At 41.5% G+C, this 21,239-nt stretch overlaps 1 protein-coding gene and 1 long non-coding RNA gene across 2 annotated transcripts in view; one reads left to right on the forward strand and one right to left on the reverse strand.

Annotated features, from left to right (window-relative positions):
• LOC307016869 overlaps positions 1–21,239 on the forward strand; it is a 305,672-nt gene that overhangs the window by 215,719 nt on the left and 68,714 nt on the right. The window lies entirely within an intron of this gene.
• On the reverse strand, positions 655–1,776 carry htr1e (5-hydroxytryptamine receptor 1E; the record flags this gene model as incomplete). The annotated part of the gene is made up of 1 exon (XM_079642174.1): positions 655–1,776. The coding sequence occupies one exon, from the start codon at positions 1,774–1,776 to the stop codon at positions 655–657; it is 1,122 nt and encodes a 373-aa protein (XP_079498300.1).

A 21,239-nucleotide genomic window follows, 5' to 3' on the forward strand; every position in this document is an offset into this window, starting at 1 on the left:
GGATAATTTCCACATATTAACACAGTATTTTTTATTGTTTAAGTATAAATGCAATTGCCAGATGTATAAAGCTAATGTTATAACGTTCTAAAGCTAACGGCTAAAGGAATTACATCACAATCGCATAGCTGAAGGTGGCTAATGTTTGGCGTTATGGCGTTTAGCAGGCCTAGTATTAAGTTACTTGTTAGAAACAGCTGTTTTTATGACACAAAGAAGCTTCACACATTACCAGTCGGGTATTTACTGATATATATATATTTTTCATTAAAAAAAAACGCTCGAGTCTCTTAGGCTTGTTTTAACAACAAATATTTTTTCAGGCATCTAACCAAAAAAACGTTTCCATAAACCATTGACTTCCAGATAAGGGAACCGAAAGTGGTAAAATGCTGACTCATTTAGGTTTGAGGACTTATTCCTGTAACACTCTATTGCTTTTGGGTGGTAGGTGAACCTGCCTCCTCATCCTTACTTTTCATATAATTTTACCACAACGTTTATTTTGTTTCAGAGAACAAATGCTTTAACTAGGATTTCATCCCTGGTTTCAAGGTAAGTAAATAGAAAAATAATGAAGGAAATAAAAAACAGGTCGGCTTTTTGATTCATTGCAGAAAGATAATGGTAATGTAAAACTGTTTACCCTCAGACTTATGCATGCTCTTTTCTCTTGAGAAGCTTTTTAAAAGCCAGCTTGAAATCATCATTGAAGCTGGTGTACAGCAGGGGGTTGATAAGAGAGTTGATATACCCCAGCCATGTCAGGAAGTCACAGATAAGTGGAGAAGGTTCTATCATTTGCAGACCCACCAGGAGCTCCTTTATAAAGAAAGGAAGCCAGCAGATAATGAAGGCCCCGAAGATGAGGCCAAGGATCCGAGTTGCTTTCCTCTCCCGTGAGGTACATATCTGGTTCTTCTCATCCTGCCCATCTATGTTCTTCTCAAAGGATGGGATGCGTATGGTTGCGTTTAGTTTGTCAGTAGCCAGAGTAAGATCTGAGTTGGACAAGTCTGACACACAGAATGTGTGGTAGACTTGGTAATTCTGACTGCCCATGCTTCGGCTGCTGAGGTGCCGAGAAGAGCCACGCTTCTGGTAGAGAGTTTTTGCGGCATTGTAAATCCTGTAGTATAAGATGAGAATGATGATCATGGGAATGTAAAATGCCCCAAAAGTGGAGTATATAGTGTATCCCAAGTGGTCATGCTCTATGGTGCACTGCTGGAAAATGCCACTGCTAGACCTCTGCCTCCAGAATAAGGGTGGCATGGATATGAAAACTGATATGACCCAGATCATCCCCACCATGAAGGCGGCGTGGCGGGCCGACCTCTTGCGAGCATACTCGATGGCTTTGGTGATGGCCCAGTACCGGTCCAGGGCGATGGCGCACAGGTGCAGGATGGAGCAGGTGCAGCAGGTCATGTCCACGCTCAACCACAACTCACACACCACCTGACCCAGGGGCCACATCTCCATGGTCATGTAGTAGAGGATGCTGATGGGCATCACCAGGAGCGCCACCAGCAAGTCTGTGACGGCCAGAGAGCAGATGAGGTAGTTGGCTGGTAGGTGGAGCTTCTTGGTGGTGCAGATAGGGATGATGACAGCGGCGTTGATGAGCGCAGTGAGGAATGTGAGGAGACTGAGAACAACCACCACCACCGCCATTTCATCTGTGAGCTGCACCGTCTGCAGACTGCTAGCAGGCGGGGCGGTGCATTTTGTGAGGTTGGGTCCTGAGGCGCTCTCCCGTGGGTAGCTTTCCATGTCCATCCCAGGACCCCGGCTGGCCCCTCCCTGGAACCACTGCCAGGGAGACAATGCTCCCTCAGAGATCAAAGGTCAGTCTGAAACAAAAAAACAGGCAAATAGTACATAAGAGAACAATAGGACATTGCCTTTTTCTGTGTATCAACAAAACATTCAATCACAGTAATAATGTATGTATCAGAGTACTGTTGTGTATGTATGGTTTTTCAGTTTTGACGTTTTTATACCTTCATTTCCTTAATTCTTTATTTCTCGAGCAACACCATTAGGCTAATGATTTTTTAATAAATGAAAATAAGCATATATATTTGTTGGAGCTATCCATTGCCTTATATTATATAAAAGTGCAATGTTTATTTTCTTGCTGTTTTTGTTTATAGTAAATTCATTATTATTTAGTAGTATTATTTAACAATTTAAAGTAGTTTTTTTTTACCTCCTGGTGAAATTGCATATATTGGAAACAGGGGGTGGTGGGAGCACCAGTAGAATATGACTTTTTAACCCAGGGAAAGCACAATGAGGCCTTAGGAGAAAAATCCATGTTAGAGGATCAACAACTATTTACAAGCTTGATTGGTCCTAAGAAATAAGTAATATTAAAACGTCAGACAGGAATTATTTTAAAAGTAACCAATAAGATGTGAAAATCGTCCCTACAACAAACTAGAAGTCAGTGTACAGAGATTTATGTGTGGTGAAATCACGCAGCTTGATCACTGTGTGACTCTTCTTCTCACAGGACTTCAGAACAAAGCTAGCCTCAGTGCTGGTTAAGCTCTTACAGGCGTGTCAGTATCTATTGTAATTCATCACTGTGTCCATATCTCATATTATGGGGTGTAATAAATGCTCTAGACTTCTAGAGGCTGCTAGCAGTGCTTTGCACCTGCTGTCAAAACATGAATGTAGGAGCCGCATTTAAGTTTATTTTGTTTTGATTTATTTGGAACCTTTATTAATGCATTTTTCTGTTTCAGTAAGAGGTGTGCTTTGCTCAGGTGAAGGGGGCGGGGCTAAGGCTTTAAGTTGGAGGTGCGGTGTGTGGCGGGAGAGCAGCATGCAGCAGCAATACCGTCATTGACACGCAGACGCAACCTTATACTTAGTAAAACACAGATTTTTAGGATCTGCTGTTTAAGTTTATGTTAAATATTGTTTTCGTATTTTGTTTTATGTTTGCTGGAAATAAACCTTGAAAACTAACCGAAACATCGAGTGGATTTTGTACTGCGAGTCTGACAATAACTTTTGAGGTGAAGGTTACAAGACAAACTTCTATATGATTTTGGCCACTACAATTAGTCAATGACGAGCTGTGATTGGAAACAAGAGGACTATTGGAGGATCGAAGGGATCGTAGGAATCAAAGACAAAGGAAACGCCGGCCCGACGCGTGGCGGACCAAACATAGAAACACTTCGGAGGAGGTATGCGCTTTCAGATCAAACATCACTGAAGGATTATTCGTTTGGAAGAAATACCTGAAGTGTTTGGAAACGGATTTCACCGCTGATATTTGTGTTTATGGACAGTGAATCTTTTATTTGTCAACCTTTCTGTGACGAAGAAAAAGAGAGCAGCGGTGAAATACAGCCTCTTATGAATGAATGTATGAAGTAACCTGAGTTAAGTTGTGAAAATACAAGGATAACGGAAATAACAAGAACTGTTTCTAAACATTTTGAAGACTTTTTGGAAGTTTATATTGGATTTAAAATGGCGAGTTCTGATGAGGCGGAATCGCCACCTGTTAAAGACATGAGGCTGCGGCGCAGCTGCGCTCATCGAGATCAGGAAAAGCTTCGCATTTAACACGGAGAATGAACATTGTGAACAACCTAATGACCGATAGAGAATATCTGGATGAAGTCAAAGGGAACATGAAGTTTAACGAACTTTCGGTTGATTTTAAAGCCTTGCATGTCTCATATGCGCAAATGTTGGATGAGAGCGCAAGAAAAGAGGACTATGAGAAATGGCATCAGCAGGGGCAGTTCTAACACTGACCTCTGACCCCCCTGTGGCCCCCCTAAAAGTGAAAAAAAAGTATGATTTATTACACGATTTATTGAATGACGGGTTAGGGGGAACTAACGTTATTCGTCCTTCTAGTCGGACCCATTAGAGCGGTGCACTCAGGGCCCATTAGAGCGGTGCACTCACTTTCACTGTCCGGCTGAAGCTCGCGAAAAACAAACACTTTTCAGTTCGGATCATCAGAGGCTGTTGCATCCAAGAAAGACTGATTGAAACCTACGTTTCGAGAGATTACCACGATAATTGAAGGTGAGTTAAACTATTGTATCCGTGTAATTGTTACAAGGTAAGACTTTAGGCAAGGCCGGATTAACCATATGGGCAACCTGGGCAAGTGCCCAGGGGCCCTTGAGCAAAGAGGGCCCTCAGTGACAAGATTATAAAAAATAAATAAAATCTTTCTCTTTTTTTTGTGTGGGTACAACCTCACTCATCATACATTGTTTTAAATGGCACTCACTCTTCACCATAAATAACACAAATTTTCCATAGGGTCAAATTACTGTAGGTCTCCAGGGTGTCCGCGGGGTCTTAAAAAGTATTAAAAGTTGATAAATCAATTTAGCGAAAATTAAGGCTATTAAAAAGTATTAAACGGCATTTTCCAAGGTATTAAGAAGGTTCACAGCAACGACAACATGAAACACCCTTTAATTTACTGAAACGACATGTCGGGAAACCCCACAAGGCGGCCCCATGCATAGCGCGCCGTAAAAATGCTGCTTATTATTTTAAGTTTCGTCGCCTTGCTCCGCTCTGTGTGTGGGGGGGGGGAACTAAACGACTACGGTAACGGGTCCCAAGGTGGGTAGGCCGGCATACGCAACGCTCTGGGGATCCAACGGCTCCGTGTGTGCCCTCTATATGATCATTTTCTGATAACGATGAAATAGCCCTCCTCCCTCTCCCCACGTCTCCTGCTGCTGCTGGGCTGTCAGAAGAGGGGGAGGAAAAGAGAGGCAGTCACAGTTTATTAAATATTCTTATATTATTATACAGAGAAAAGAGTCGTTATCAATTTATTTTAAAGCTCAATAAATAAAAAGAAGACCTCTGACCGGCACTTTTCTAATTTTGTACGGAAGATTTAAACTTTAAACAACGGGCATGTTGACCGGCGGAATTTTTTTTTTACAGAAACTGCCGCACGGTCCCCTCGTTCCTTGGAAGAGGCGGAGAGGTGGGTGTTTTTCATCTGCTGGTGGACTACCTGAGAGATACAGCAGGAGAACACGCCGTCCACCGCGGAGAATAAACAGAAGGGCAACCATGGCAACCATGCTCCGGGGTCTTCTTCGCTGCTTTTGGTGTATTTTGTGGCGGCAGCAGCGCCACTTAAAGGCCTGACATATGAACTACATCGTTTCCAGCATTTCCAGCGGTCTAGTGTGAACGGGCACGTTAATGAATCGAATGCGTGTGAACGGAAGCCAAACTATATCCGGTCACAGAGATCTGCTATTTTAAAGTAAAGTCAACACATATAGACCCTAAATATAGTCTATATTAAGAACAAGAAAAGTCTTAACATATATATCCTTTTTTGTAAACATATGCCAAATGTGTGAGGGTGATGACGTCAGAGCATCGTCCTATGTGCCAGGGCTTAGCCCCGGACAGCCCCAGCCCAATTTAACCCCTGGGTATTTGTGAGGGAGCTCCTACAGTATATGGCATTACCCCGCTGAAGCTCACCAAAGTTTAACATATTTCATAGTTCAAAGTTTTGTCAAGTGTTTTGTATAATGGTCAAATACTGGTTTCTAATGGTTTCTGAGGAGTTTTACTGGAATGAAAGAGCACAGAGTCTACAGAAGCAACAAAGCAGCATACTGCATTAAACCTGACCTTCACAGAGAGGTTGAAGTTCATGTGGAGAGGAGGCTTCAGTAGTCTGTCTGCACTCTGTTTAGTTTTGCTATCCTACAATCAATATAGTAAATGTGAGGTAAAGTGTGTTGCCAATGTAACCGGTTAGAACTCAAAGTTGCGATGAGGTCTTGAAATGTATGGAAAGGGTCTTAAAAAAGGTCTTAAAAGGTATTAAATTTGACTTCAGGATTCCTGCATATACCCTGGTCTCACTATGTATGCGCTCAACTTTATTACTACGCGGCGGCGGTGTATAGCCGAATCACAGCCCCACCCTTGAGCAACCACACAATTTCACTACATATTTTACTTTTGTAACTCTCCATGTTTGTGACAAACAAAACACCTTGTGTACTTGTACAGACAGCCAGTCATATTTTGGCATTAAGTGGGGTGCTGTTCTGAGGTTTTGATTGATATTACCTAGATCTTCTTGAGCCATACACTGTCTTGAGATCTTATCCATTGTATATTTGTCTTGTGATTTTTGACTGAAAGGGCAAAAGCCTAGACCTACTTTGGTTGAACTATGTGGCTCCTTCCCTGCTTTTGACAAATAGGTGTGCGATTTGATTGACTGAAGATTCTAAATATTGGTCATGTTGGTAGGATTGGGTAGGCGTGGTGTTACTTGTTGGTACGTGGGTTGGGGGGGCCCCATGAGTGCTCAGTGCCCTGGGGCCCCTGGAGGTACTAATCCGGCCTTGACTTCAGGTCAGTAAGTGTTGTTGACTAATGTTAGTTAACGTAGTGTGCAAAGTAATCAGCGACAGCAAACAGTTTGCTTTCATCATCTGTCACCTGTCAGCACCTTAAATGATGCCGTTAAAAATAAATAAATAATAAAGGGCAGTGCCGGCCGTCAGCGAACCGAGCCAGAACACGCTCTGGGAATCTCCATCCACCGGTTTTACCCAATAACAAGTACCTTCCCAGGCTTTGTTGTAGCTGCATTTTCTTTGTCACAGGCTCCATTTTACACCACCAAAAGTGTATCCCGCCATTTCGTTCTATTTTAAGAGGGACACCTGGTCACCCTAGCTATATAGTTGTGAAATGTATCTAGCGGTTATACATTTATATTCTGCATTGCTGAAGTGTTGTCCTCCCCCTTTGTGTTTGCTCTATAGTTTCAAAATGACGTGAAAAAAGGACATTGTCCTTTTTCGCCCCCCCCAAAAAAAATATGATGAGGCAGACAGTAACACACAGCAGGAAGTGCAGATTGCCACAGAGACAGAGTTGGAGAACTTTTCAGGAGAGACTGATCTGGAAATTGAAGGTTCAGAGCAGGGAGAGAAAGATGGGGAGTCACAGAGTGAGGCTGAGGATGAAATCGAGAGTGAGACAGAGGATAGGTCCACAAGTACTGGAATATCAGGTTTGTGATTTTGAAAAACAAATGTGCCTGCTTTAATCTTAGTTACAGTTCAAATGGGTTGTCGGAGTGTGTGTGATACTAATTCATTTTCCCTCATGTCATAAATCTTTTTTTTTTAAGATTTATATTTTATTAAACATTTTCAAAGAGAAAAACATACGGACAAGGACATGGCTCACACACGTCACAAATACGACTGGACAATAACATGAAGGGTGGGGGGTAGGGGGATTACAGTGTCAGTTACATTTTATGTATGCATATGGCATTGTATTTATACAGGATTTGCTTCATAATATAGATATACTTCTCTTTTTCCTCTTTTTTATATAAAACAAAAAAAGGTGTAAATAGATACATATATATGTACATATACATACACATCTCTTCCTTTTCTGATTAATTCACCTATTCATCCATTTCCCATTTAACTTCTTTAATTATTATTACAATTTATTCTTCTATTTCTTCATAGCTTATTTATATTTATTTATTAATATTATTATATTTATTGTTGGCAGCTGAGATGGTTTGAGTCCAGGCAAGCCCTTTATCTTATCCCAAAGCCTGTTGTCTGGCTTAACCAAATATAACAGGGAGAAAGCAGCTTCGTGTCATAAATCTATTAATATAGATATCTAATTTGTGGTTGTTCATTGTTCTGGTAAATGTGCATATATCATTTATAATAATCTGTTTCAATTATAATAATAATAAACATATTTATTTGCATTATCTTTCTCCACAGATATCAGCAAGTGCAAAGAGGAGCCACCAATGCAACCACACCCTAAATTGTTTCCAAGGACCTGGATGGGCGACCGGAGGAGGAGTTTCAAGACTGACTGGTACAAGATTCACCCCTGGCTTGCGTACTCCATAATGTCAGACTCTGCTCAATGTTACACCTGCAGACATGTTTGCCCTCCGAATAGCACAGACACTGTATATGATTCACCTTCAGGTTTCAAAAAGTGGAAGAAGGCAACATACAAAGAGGGGGGATTTGCGATCCATGCCAAATCTGAGCGGTACACGCACGCAATGATGGCAATGAAAGACTACCAGAGAGCTGTGACATCTAATGCAACATTGTCAAATGTACTTAACAAAGAGCATAAGAAACTGGTTCAAGAAAATTGGGAATATATAAAAACCATAGCCGAAGTGCTGCTACTTACTGCGACAAAAAACATTGCTCAAAGAGGACACAATGAGTCTGCAGGCTCAGATAATAAAGAGAACTTCATGACCATTCTAGACACAATTGCTAACCATGACAAAGCTGTTAAAAAAAGGTTGACTTCCATTCATAATGCAAAGTACACAAGCAAAACCATTCAGAATGAAGTTCTGGGTTGTCTTGCAGACATGGTTTGATCTGAAATAACAGAGGAAGTGAAAAACAGTGAAGTCTTTAGCATCATGGCAGATGAAACAAAAGATGTTAAAAAAAAAAGAACAGATTTCTCTTGTAGTCAGGTACTACTTCAATGGTGCTATCCAGGAGAGTTTTCTCCATTTGAGTCAGTAGAGAGGCTAGATGCAGCAGGGCTTACTGAACAAATAATTCACATATTGGAAAGTAATGGTCTGGAATACAAAAACAACCTTGTAGGCCAAGCATATGATGATGGTGCTGCTGTCATGAGCGTTAAGCACTCAGGGGTCCAGGCTAGAATCAGAGAGCAAGCTAAATATGCTTTTTATGTTCATTGCAATGCTCACTGTCTAAATCTAGTTTTAGTAGATGCAGTCAAAGCTGTCCCAGAAGCAGAGCAGTTCTTCTCCTTACTAGAAAAGCTATACGTCTTCACATCTGGGTCGTATGTCCACCCCAAATGGCTAGATATCCAAAGAGAGATGTACGAAGGTGCCCCAAGAGAACTCCAGCGATTGAGTGACACTAGATGGGCATGCACAGGGCTCGACATTAAGGACTGTCCGATGGCCCGGGGCCATCTAGTATTTAGCTCGGGCCATGAAGCCTCACCTGCTGGTTGCCCGATCGGGCAATCTATTATGCCAGCAGCTCGCGGATCCAGTAATGAGTGACCCGACAGTAAAACTAAACATATCTATAACTAGTTACGGTAGTTTGAGAGGTCATTAAAATAGCTACGTGTGATATTCTAACCTGAAGTGTGTGTTTTGTCCGCTCACCGCTGCATGTGATCATGCAGAGCTGCGTGTGGACTCGTCAGCAGCAGCTGATCTCTCTCCCGTCAGATTAGACTTCACTCGCGTTTATGTCCATATGGGTCAGATCCAGCTAGTTCTAGCTAATGATATGACTACCTGCTTATTAAAAGACACCTAAACAATAACTGTTGCTATGCAACCGGGTGAGGCCACAAAGTATAGCGCAGCATTATGCATTTGTTTACATGCCCAACGGAACCCCGAGGCATTACCAACAGATCAACGCACAATCAACCCATACAGGACATCTCTTTCTCCACATTAAGTGTTAGACATTAGAATTGACTATTCTTGTCTGTCACATACTCTTCTTGTCTGTCACATAAGTGGCGCAACTGAAGCGGTATTCCGCTAAAGGGAAATTATTTTGACCGGAGAGATTTAGATTTGCCGGCCAACGGGAACTAAGACGTCACCATGTTGTGTGCTTCGCGGATGCGCTCGGCTCCTCTCGACTGCTGCTCGGGTCTGCTCGGTCAGCTTCCGGATGAGGAAGCATTCATTCGACCAATTTACAGTAGATAACATTACAAACATTTTTAACAGGGGCCATAATAGCGTAAATAATGTTTGTTTTCGCAGTTACAACTGAATGTAATGTTTTCTACTTTTTTCCATCAGATGAAGGCATTTGCCTTCATCTGATGGAAAATGTCTTGACCAACAACTTAAGTATTTCTTATAGCTATGCAGGGCATCCAAGAGAGCAAACACAAACAAGAACAAACAAACAAACAAGTGAAATGAAGAATAAAATTGAAATTGTAATATTGTGGTGGTTCATCTTATAATTCAGTCTATAGAATGCACCAGACAGCATCTAAGACCTGCACAAATCTAAATGTTCTAGGGGGAGGCCCCCCAAACCCTTCGTGGCATTTCGTCCGCACGCATTTTTCAGGGCAATCTCTATTGGGCTCAGGGCCATCTGTAAATTAGCTTAGATGGCCCACAGGGCCATCTCCCAAAATCCTTAATGTCATGCACTGCATGCAGATTTATATCTCTCTGTAACATTATGGATAGATTACCGGCCCTCAAGCGAGTACTGCAAGACATAGCCCAAGAATGCAATGGTGAGAGATCTATTGAGGCATGTGGTCTGCTGGCACAGTTGGATCTAGAATTCATTGTTCATCCTGTAACACTCCGGAAAGCAGTGGTCGCCAACCAGTCGATCGTGAGTGTGGTGCGGGTAGATCGCGGACCGTTAAAAAAAAAAAAGTAACAAAATAAATAAATTAAAATAATAATGTTTGAAAAATATGTTTTTAGATGTAAACCTATCATCCACCACCCCGTTAGCAGGTGCCACTTGATTGACATATATTTGAGACACCTCAATAATATAATACATTAACCGTGCTTTACGTGAACCTCATCATAAGTCATGACACAAGAGAGGACGGCAGGACTGCAATTTCCCGTGTTCAGTGAATGCAACAGAGGCAAGTCACCAGACCAATCGGAGAGTTGCATGGAAATACACGTGTGCTTATGTCATTCAAGCTCGGCTCTGTGTGTGTGTGTGGCAATAGCGCATTTAGTGAGGGAGAGGGGGAGAGAGGGACCGGTGCTAGCGGGGACCGTGATGTTAGCATCTGCTTAGCTAGCTGCACTAACGGACATAAGGAGCTGTCTCCACAACAAGCTGGAGGAGAGTCCTCCCCTGTCAGACTGAGGGGCTCAGGTGAGCTAAAGGACTCTTGAGTTTTTAGAACGTTTTGTCACAAATTATTCAAAAGATTATTTCCGCGGCACACCTTCATATGCTCATTATAGTTATACAAACAATAAGAGAATACATGAAAAACAGGTATGAAATACTATGGCAGTAAAACAAGAATACAGTTTAGAGTGATTTGTAAAATATCCATAAAGAAAATCTATTTACAGTTCTGTTTCATCTGGGTGTTGAGAGATGTATCCATAGATCTCTTCATGTTGCTCTCAAAGTGCAACAGATTGAGGCTTTCAACTTCAATATTTAAAAAAAAATCTTCCCGGGGGAGCATCCCCCCGGACCCCCCTAGAGGAGGTGAGGACCCCCCTAGAGGAGGTGAGGTCTGCCCCCCACTCATACAAAATAGCACTTTACCCCTGCCTATCAGTAGCGTGGCGTGGGGGAACATTTAGGGGAAGACAATTTTTTTTGGAGGGTGGGGGGGTGGTCAATAACGTAACCAGATGAGTGATTTCAGCGCCCGGTAACATTTTACACACATTTGTATCATACAGATGCAGGACTTTTACACGCCTGTTATCTGACCGACAGGTCCGCACGCACTCTCCAGCTGAAACTCTCTCGTCTTATTAATTTAAGCATTTCTTATTAATGTATGCAGTCAAAATCCTCAAGTTTCTGCTTCAAGGAAGCACTCTGTGCAATGGTCTCTTTGTCCCATCCCTGCTCTGTCATTATCCTGTCAAAAGCGATACAAAGCGACCCGCGTCCTTCATGGATGGCCTGTACTGCGCGGCTTTTAAAGTTCCACCTCACAGCAGAACCCCCTGGTACACGCACAGCTCGATCAACTTCAGACAGTAGTGCTGATCTCTTACATGAACGTGAGAAAAAATTGTGGAAGGCATCGAGATTGGCAAAAAACAGTTTGGCTGCTTGAATGTTGTTTGTGCCTTAGCATAACAGTGGATGAATAGCGCATTGGGGCAGTGTGCTTTCACTAAAGCCTGAACGCCACCGTGCTGTCCGCTCATGCAGACATGAGCTCCGTCATAAGTCTGACAAATCAATTTGTTTGTTGGACTGTAGTTCCCGATGGCTCTCATGACAACTGATGTTACAGCTTTTGCGTCTCTTTCTAAGCCGACATCAAAAAAGCAGAGGAAACGTTCACACACACTGCCTTTTTCATTCACGTATCTGATTATGATAGTGAGTTGGCACTTATTGGAGATGTCTGATGTGTCATCCACTTGTACAGCAATGAAAGGACAAATCTTTATTTCTTTATCAGTCTCATCCTGGATACAACAAGCTATGCTCTCAATGATGTCATTTTGTATGGAGTTTCATCTGCTTTAATTTTTAGTTGCTGCTGTAGCGGAAGTTTAGTGAAGTTATGCTTAATTAAGTATGCCAAATCTCCTCCCTCCATCATGCTTCATTTGCTTGATCATTTCTAACGGCGGTGATGACAGTTACAGTACTACGTAGTAAAACTGATGTCGATGCGATTTGATTGGATTGTGAGGAAAGGGATTTTGCCTCACAATCCAATCAAATCGCCAGCCTCCAGGGGAAGCCGGAGGCGGCCTGCTTCCCTTGGCATGGCCCTGACCAATCACAGATTGGCAGGGGCATGACGTGGGCCTCATCTGATTGGTCAATCCCTCCATTTTTTTTCACCAAGGGAAGCCAGATTTGGCTGGCCTCCTCTCGCAACACTGAATGCAATCTACTGTTTCACCATAACATCTAGAGGGGCGCTGTTTCACTCTTTGTAAAATACTCAATGAGAATGGGAGAGAGACGGAGAGATGGTCCGGCAGGAACACACAGCAAAGGAGAATTACCGAAACAAAACAAAGTGTTTTTATTTATTTATTTAAATTATAACTACAATCAGAAAAAACAGGGGAAGCCTGGCTTCCCTTGGCCTCCGGGAGAAAACGCCACTGCTGCCTATATGCCTTGAGCTGATTATGGAGCCTTCATTGTAACAGTAATTCAGATGCAATTAGCCTATATAAAAGGCCTCAAATTGGAAGCATTGTCTGGGCCGTCTTTTTCACTCAATTCTGCAATAGGTAGATCTTGCCTTTCACCTAGGCCAGGGGTCAGCGGGCCGCATGCGGCCCTTTAAGCCCTCTGCTCTGGCTCCCTTCAGCTTAGACAAAAATAAGAAGGAAATAAAATAAAAGTACTTGTAGGACTATTTATATTTTGTTGCACGGTTGAAAATGTTTCGTATTTTGAGGTGATACTGTGACACATAAATAAAAAACAAAACGGTTTTAATTAGGTCAACTAAAATATGCGTCACATCCTGCTACGGTCCCGCGCGAGCGCCTTTTCTTGGAGGCACTCGCGCGGGGACCCCCGGCTCGATGAGCGAACTATGGATAAATCAAAGAAAAGTACCGGAGGAACACAGGATTTAATTCTGTGTGGACAGTTATATGCTTTCACAGCAAACGATGCTGGTTTACCGGTATGTTTGATATCTAGAGAGAAGTTGTCAAAGGTGCTGCAGCCTTTACGTATCGAGGAACAACAAGGGAGAGGAAGACAGCTGACGATCTTCAGTCATAATTCAATGGGGTATGTAATTTATTTCAGATTTTTTTTTTTGCTATATTCCATGGAATGCTCTTAACGTCCCGATAGCAATGAATATATTAAATGCTTTGACAATAAATACATACAAAAATGAATCTCTGGAAGCCGTAGCGCTGTAAAAAGCACGACCAATCATTTTAGCCGACCCGGCTAAAATAACTGGATGGCCTACCTGCCTGTCAGCCTTCCATCGCTGTTCCATCTGTGCACAAACTTATCTTGTGGCCTCATTGATGATGCACGTTCGTATGTGTTGGAGGAGGGACTCTGTAAGAAAGTCTGAAGGAAGAGGCCTATTTTTTCCGGTTGTGTATTTTCAAATTCTAGCGCACTCGAGCTGGTTTCTCCATTCTTACCTACCCTACCTTTAACTATTTTTAGGGTGCAGCTATATGTTTTTATTTCAAAGTGGGCCCATTTTAATAATATTTTCTTTTTCTTCAAATGTTCAGAGGACTCCCCAAGTGCTGTGTTTAATTTATTTTAAAGTAGGCCTGTGTATTATTTGTAATTCTCCTTATAGGAGTTCTTTGTTTCTTATTAGAGGTTAACAGTTGTATATAATGTAATAAATAGCCTAATAAATGCAAAAAAAATGTTTTTTCTGTCTGATATAACAATAAATACAACTTTATTAGCTATCAAGCTATGAAATATGTTTTGCGGCTCCAGACAAAAAATGTTGGGGGAAAAAGGAGCAAAATGGCTCTTTTGGTCAAAAAGGTTGCAGACCCCTGACCTAGGCCGAGGTCGGTGATCTTGGGCTTAAAAAGGTTGGTGACCACTGCCGTAAAGTGTTTGCAGAAACAACATTTCTCTCTGACATGTTAGTCTAAATCCCTTGACATTTCAAAGGCTGTTGATTTAGTTGGATCTTTAGTTCAGACATTGAATGACTTCAGGCAGGAGTCATTTTTTGATAACTTGTGGGATGAAGTGTTGAACATTTCTGAGCAATGTGATACTGCAATACAGTCAGCAGCATAACGACAAAAACGACTGAGCTCTAAACTTGCTGAAAGCTTCGTACTGACTACTGTTGGACAGAGAGAGACAGAACAAGATAAACACGGGCTTCGTACAGCCTTTTTCTACCCTGTCATTGATCAGATGCTCAATGAGCTTAATAGACGGTTTTCAAACACAAACTGTGACATGATGAATAGCATCCAAGCTCTTAACCCCAAAAGTGAAGCATTTCTGAATGAGACAACTGTTTCCATTTGCTCAGTTGTATGATGCAAATATTGAGGACTTGGGGCATGAACTACATCAGTTCAGCAGAAATTTAGATAGGAAAATAAAGACTGGGATGCATAGTACAGTGGAGCTTGTTCAGTTCATTGAGCCTTATAAAGAAGTGTTTTTTTGAGCTCTTCAGACTCTGCAAAATAGCAGTCGCAATCCCAGTCAGTTCTGCTTCCTGTGAGCGTAGTCTTCCTACATTGAAGCTGGTCAAAACTTTTCTCAGATCCACCATAACTGATGAGAGACTGAGCAATTTGGGTGTGCTTAGTATTTAGTTAAGGAGATCAAAGGCTTTGAATCTTGACTTATTTTGTTGATCGGTTTGCCAAAAATCACAAAAACCGCAGGATTTTGTTGCCGTAATGTGAGATTTTGGTAAGGAAACTACAGCCTGGGATGCAGACACCCTCATGTAAAGTAGAGATGTAACTGTTCATTGCCTTTATTTTTATATAAATATGATATGGTGTTAGTGCAAAAATTGTACTATAACTTAAGCTGAAGCTAACAGTAATAACTATAAGATCTATCTGAAATAAATGAGTGTACTGAAACAAATACCAATAACTGTATTGCATTTTTTTCTTATGCACAATTACTTCCTACTGTCTAGTTGTCTTTTTCGTTCTGCATTTATTGTGCTCCCCTCAGAAAATAACTGGCCCCCCAGTGGCCCTCCCAGTCAAATTGGTCTAGAACCGCCACTGGGTATCAGCCGAGATGTACACACATGATCACATTCCTTGCCAAAGTTACAAAATGGATAACCGACAGAGAAAATGCTGATTCACTGAACTTGACTCAAGTGGAAGGTCTGCCAGCTGAAGAAGGTGAATATGCAAATGAAGGTGGCGGTCTGAGCGAGGTGGATACACACTCAATGAGGTCTATAACATCCAGCCACTCTTCCTCCTCCTCACTACGTATCAATGCTGAGGCAGAGAGAGCAGCCTTATTGGCCAAAGCTTCTATGTTACAAGAAAAACATGCCATTGAAGAACAGGAACAAATGTAACAAAAAAGAAGAGAAGCACTAGAATTACAAACAGAAATAGCAGCTAACACAGCCAAAATTAATTATCTTAAGGACAATGAATTAGCTAGGCTTAGACCTGTACAGGCTGAAGCAGCAGCTGCCACACTGGTAGATACAAAGCCAGATAGTTTACTTGATCCTTATGACAGAGGTGCTCCAGTTGTTAGGAGCAAGGCAGGCGCCCCACTTCACTTTCCCTTTTTTTGTAAAGGTAACACACACAGATGTTCATCATGAAGACGGCATTAATGATCAGCATCAGCCACAACCAACCTCAGTGCACAATATTCCACCTGTCATACCCCAAAACACACAGCCAACTCTGCCACAAGGGCAAAGCCCCCCTACGTCCAGCACAGCAAAGGATGAACACATGATTAAAATACTGGAAAATCAAAGCAGCTTCATGAGGATTCTTGTCAAACAACTTCTCTCGACGCTGCCGCAAGGAAATATTCCACCCTTTGATGGACACATTCTGGAGTACAAGTCCTTTATTCAATCCTTTGAACATTGTATTGAAAACAAAACAGACAACAACAGAGACAGGTTGCAGTTCCTTATACAGTTTACAAGAGGCCAAGCTCAGCGGCTAGTCAAAAGCTGTGAATACATGTCTCCAGACTGACGCTATCAGAAAGCAAAACGTTTACTGAAGGAAAACTTTGGGAACGAATACAAACTCTCTTGTGCTTACCTGGAAAAAGCTCTATCCTGGCCCCTAGTTAAATCTGAAGATTCAAGGTCGTTGCAGGATTACGCCATGTTTCTAAGGAGTTGCTGCAACGCTATGGAGGAAATGGAGTACTTGGAGGAACTAGAGACAGTGTCCAGCATGAGAAGCATTGTGCTTAAGCTACCATACAAGCTCAGGGAGAGATGGCGCAGCAAAGCTTACGCACTGCAAGAGGAGCGCAGTCGTAGAGTAAGGATGTTAGACCTTGTCTATTTCATTGAAAGGCTAGCTGGCATAGCAGCAGACCCAGTTTTTGGTGACCTTCAACACCAGTCAGCTGCCAGAGGAAAGGTGGCTGTAAAGACTTGATTTCCTGTTAAGTCGCAGATCTCAAACACGTATGACAGCAGTTTTGCCACAGGTGTCACTATTTCCCCAAAAGAAAAAGAGCCTGAACCCTCTTGTCCCTTCTGTAGGTGCAAGCACACATTGGAACGGTGTAAACAATTATTGGAAGAAACACATAGGAACAAGCTGAACTTTGTAAAGATCAAGGGCATATGCTTTGGCTGTCTCTCCATAGGCCACATTAGTAGAGGGGTCAATGACGTTTATTGATTTTCAACAGGCCATTTTTTTAATGAAAAAATTAAGAATATCTATTAACATTTTTACAACATTCAGAATGTTGAGCACGCATAAATCCATATAACAAATAATATTTAAGTGATTTTAAGTGTTTTTTCATCTAGATGAAAAAGAAAAAAAAGTAATGTGGTGCGACCATGTTTTTTCTTAAAACTAAATAAATTCCTTAACATTTGTAACTATTTTTACTAGTTGTCAGTAATTTTGAGAGTTTAGAAACAAGGAATTTGCATTTCTTTAGAGATTTTGTTAAAAGTAATCTTATATTTTGGTTAAATAATGTCAAAATTATCATCATAAATGAAGTTGATGGGATTATTTTTCCTGTAAATAAAAAAAAGTGAGATAAATGTTAAAACAATACAATTCACTCAAGCATACTGTATCAGTGATCATTTTTTAATTGATACACATTTCATACATTCTTTCAATTTAAATACAGTAAAGGCAAAAGACGGTCTCACCACATGATCAGTGGTTGCCCCAAATGACATAAAGATCATACAAACAATAAACGACCATACAAAATGTTGAGTTCAAACACATTTTGGAATAGCAACATTTCAATAACATTTTTAAATTACATTTGATCTCAAACAATTAGAAAACAATACATTAAAAGCAGTACAAATGTATGACTTTTTACAAAAAGCATTTCATGTAAAAAATAAAGTATGACTTTTAGTAGGATATAACATTGTTAAAAAACATGTATTAACAAATCATGTAATGTTTTACTTTACAGATTTTAAGTGAAGTGCACAATATGAACCAACATTTAATTTGATATTATTATTACCCTTGCTTCAAATGGGTTACAGGATTGCCTATGTTCGGGCCTTTCGTCAACCCCAGGCACTATTGAACTTTACCCAATCTTGGCTGCTCAATTTAGAGAATTGTGAGGTTGCTGGCTCAGGTTCTGCGATGATAGATTGAACATCTTTCCTATCGTAGAAAATGATGTCAAGAATTTGTGGCCACATGAATAAATTCTTTTCACCTGACTGCCGCATGCAGCTGACCTGGACCTCTTCTTCCACAACCTCAAGGACCTGACCTATATAGGGAAGTTCATCATAGGTAACAATCACAAACTTTCCACTGAGGTCTTTTACACTGGCATGTTGCCTTTGTGGATTAGGAGTGCTTACCAAATCGTTAGAGTGGCTCTCGGTGTTCCTCATGTCTACCAGTTGTGGCTGTTAACATAAACATGGCTTCATTTCTGCATGTGTGCAAAAGCATGAAACCTGCCTGTGACTTATTTTACCAGCTTCTACAGACAAAACCTGGTGAATCTTTAAAGTGCCCTTCACTGTTGCCAATTTGCCTGGAATCAGCTCATCATATTTTTCAATGATTTTTTCGCTTATCCAATGGAAGGTAATAGCTGAGCCAGTTTTTTTTGCAAGCATCTCATAAACATCCAGTGGAGTCTGTAGGTCGCCCCCTCTTTGGACATAAAGATCTGCATCTCTCTTAACCGCACCACCAATGCCATCTGGGGCTCCCTTTCCATGGGACTTTTCTGAGTAGTTCCATGTAACTTGTGTGAAATTAGAAAGGAAGGGAACAGTGCTGAGGAGGTAAAAGTTTGCTTTGTTCCTGTCAGTGATGCAAACACAGGTATGGTGAAAAAAGAGAGAACTATTCGAAGCAGGAAAAAAACAGCGTAATATACCATCTGACAAAGGCCTGTGCTATAATGCTTCAATTAACTGGCTATTCTTTATAATATACTCAGATCAATAGGAGACAGAGATGTTATAAATCAAGGGTTTTAAACTTTTTATTATTATTTACAGCAGGGGTGGGGAACCTTTTTCCTTTCAATTTTTACAAAATCCTCCGAGGGCCGTACAAATTATTGAACTCAACCTCTTCTTAAAAAAACTAAAATCACAGCCAATTCATTTGGCCTTTCTTTCATGCTGTGCAAAGAAAAAGCAACCTCTTAATCCAGATATCTTACCATGACTCGCGCATGCATGCATGTGCACGATGTGGAATGACCACCAAAACAGAAAGATATGGACACAAGATGTGTGCAAATGTATTTAGTATCCATGTTAACATGATTTAAGTGGGGGGGACCTAACCTCCTCTAGGAGAGTCCTGGGGCATGCTCCCCCGGGAAGATATTTTTTTAAATATTGAAGTTAAAAGCATCAATCTGGTGCACTTTGAGAGCAACATGAGGAGATCTATGGGTACATCTTTCAACACCCATTTGAAACAGAACTGTAAGCAGATTTTTCTTTTTGGATATTTTACAAATCACTCCCCTTTTAAACTCTATTCTTGTTATTGTTAACAACTTTTTTGTTTCTGTCATATAGTATTTTATACCTGTTTTTCATTTAGTCTAATGTCTCATTAATAATTATAATGATCATATCAAGGTGTGCCTTAACCTCACTGAGCTGAGGTTATTTGAGCCTCTCAGGAGAGAGCTCTCTTCCACCTGGTTGTAGAAAAGCTCTTTAAATTCGTTAGCATAGCTAGCTAACCAGATGCTAATAACAACAGATCGCCACTGTGCTTACAACTAAAGACACAGCCACGCAAACACTGCGGCATGTGTACGGCTCCTTATGGGTACTGCAATATTTGAAGAGCTGGAGCGTCGTTCCGGTGCTCTCCGTAAGCACTCTAGTCTAGTCTACACTCCTTTCAGACGAGACATAACCACGTGAAGACACGTTACGCTCGTGTTGTGTTCATGGAACGTGTCCTTGGCCAGGAAAAACAGGCACTCGCTTGTTTAATTATTTTGCGATCTAGATTTCTTCTTCTTTTTTGAAGTGAGAAGTTGTCCGTCAGTCGGACGGACTAACGGACGGACTAACGGACGGACTGACGGACCCCGCCCCCAAAACGAAAACTCTTCGGTTCTCCACGAATTACACAAGTCACCCAAAGCAGCGTTAAAAAAGCGGGAGGCGCCGAAAAGCGACTAATTTGCATCACTGTCCTGTACTGTGTACAGGGCCCATCACTGATTACATGTAATACTGTAATCTGGGGGCAGGTTGCCCGAAGCTCTTTCAGTATGGTCTCCAGGTGGGCCCACACTGCCTGCTCATCATGGCGGAGGCTGTCCGACAGTGTGGCATATGACTTAGTGCCATTGACTGTGTAGAGTACAGCAGTGTGTAATGTGGCTTGCTTTCTGCTGCCTCCAAAATGGTAGGCCTGTTTTTCAGTACTCATCTTACATGAATAGTTCTCTGAAAAATCAATGTGTAGAACTGCTTCAGTGTCAGTGAGATTTAGTTTGAGGTCACGAAACTGTTCTGTTTGGTGTATCCAATTAAATTGATGAATGGCTATATGTTCAAGCTTTTTCTGGAACAACTCTTTTAACTTCTGGATTGTCCCCGTGTATGTCCGCTTTAAAACATTTGCAAAGTCTTTCTCTCCTTTTGTTGATGTGACGCGCTCCCATTGATCCCAAGAAACTTCGCCACATTCTGTCTCAGGAATTTCTATTTCTTCAAAGCAGCAAGTGGGACATTCGCGGTCCATGGATGCTTTATTTTTACGATCACACACAATTTTACTCAACAATTCTGAGATGCTGGTTGTTTTAAGCAACCCTCTAGTAGCAAGTTTGTTAACCAAGAGGCGGACATTCTCATGTTCCACACATGCACATGTTTCTCTATCTCTATTTTTTGGCTCTGTGATGTAAAAAGACCGCCTCCTCACAAATTGTCTGTATGACATTGAGAGATGCTCTTTGACCTCTTTTTTGTAATGGGCATGGAGCTCCGTGAGGGGCTTGGTTAGAACCCTCCTTTGCATTTTGTTTTTGTTTTTCGTGAGTGTCTTTTTTCCCTGGCAACAGGCGACTGTTTTCGTCTCTGGACAAAAAATGGACAACAGCTTGCTCTCTCTCAGCCGATTTGTTGGGCCCTTTTTGCTTCCCCCCCCCACTTAAGCCCACTCTCTCTCTTGCCATTAACCTCTTTCCACTCTTCTGAAATGTTTCTTTAAGTCTTCTCATTTTTGCAAGCTGTTTTCTAAGATGTAACACCTGCTTTTTTAT

The sequence above is a fragment of the Notothenia rossii genome (genome assembly GCF_949606895.1).
Source record: "Notothenia rossii genome assembly, chromosome: 8".
Classification (NCBI taxonomy): domain Eukaryota; kingdom Metazoa; phylum Chordata; class Actinopteri; order Perciformes; family Nototheniidae; genus Notothenia; species Notothenia rossii.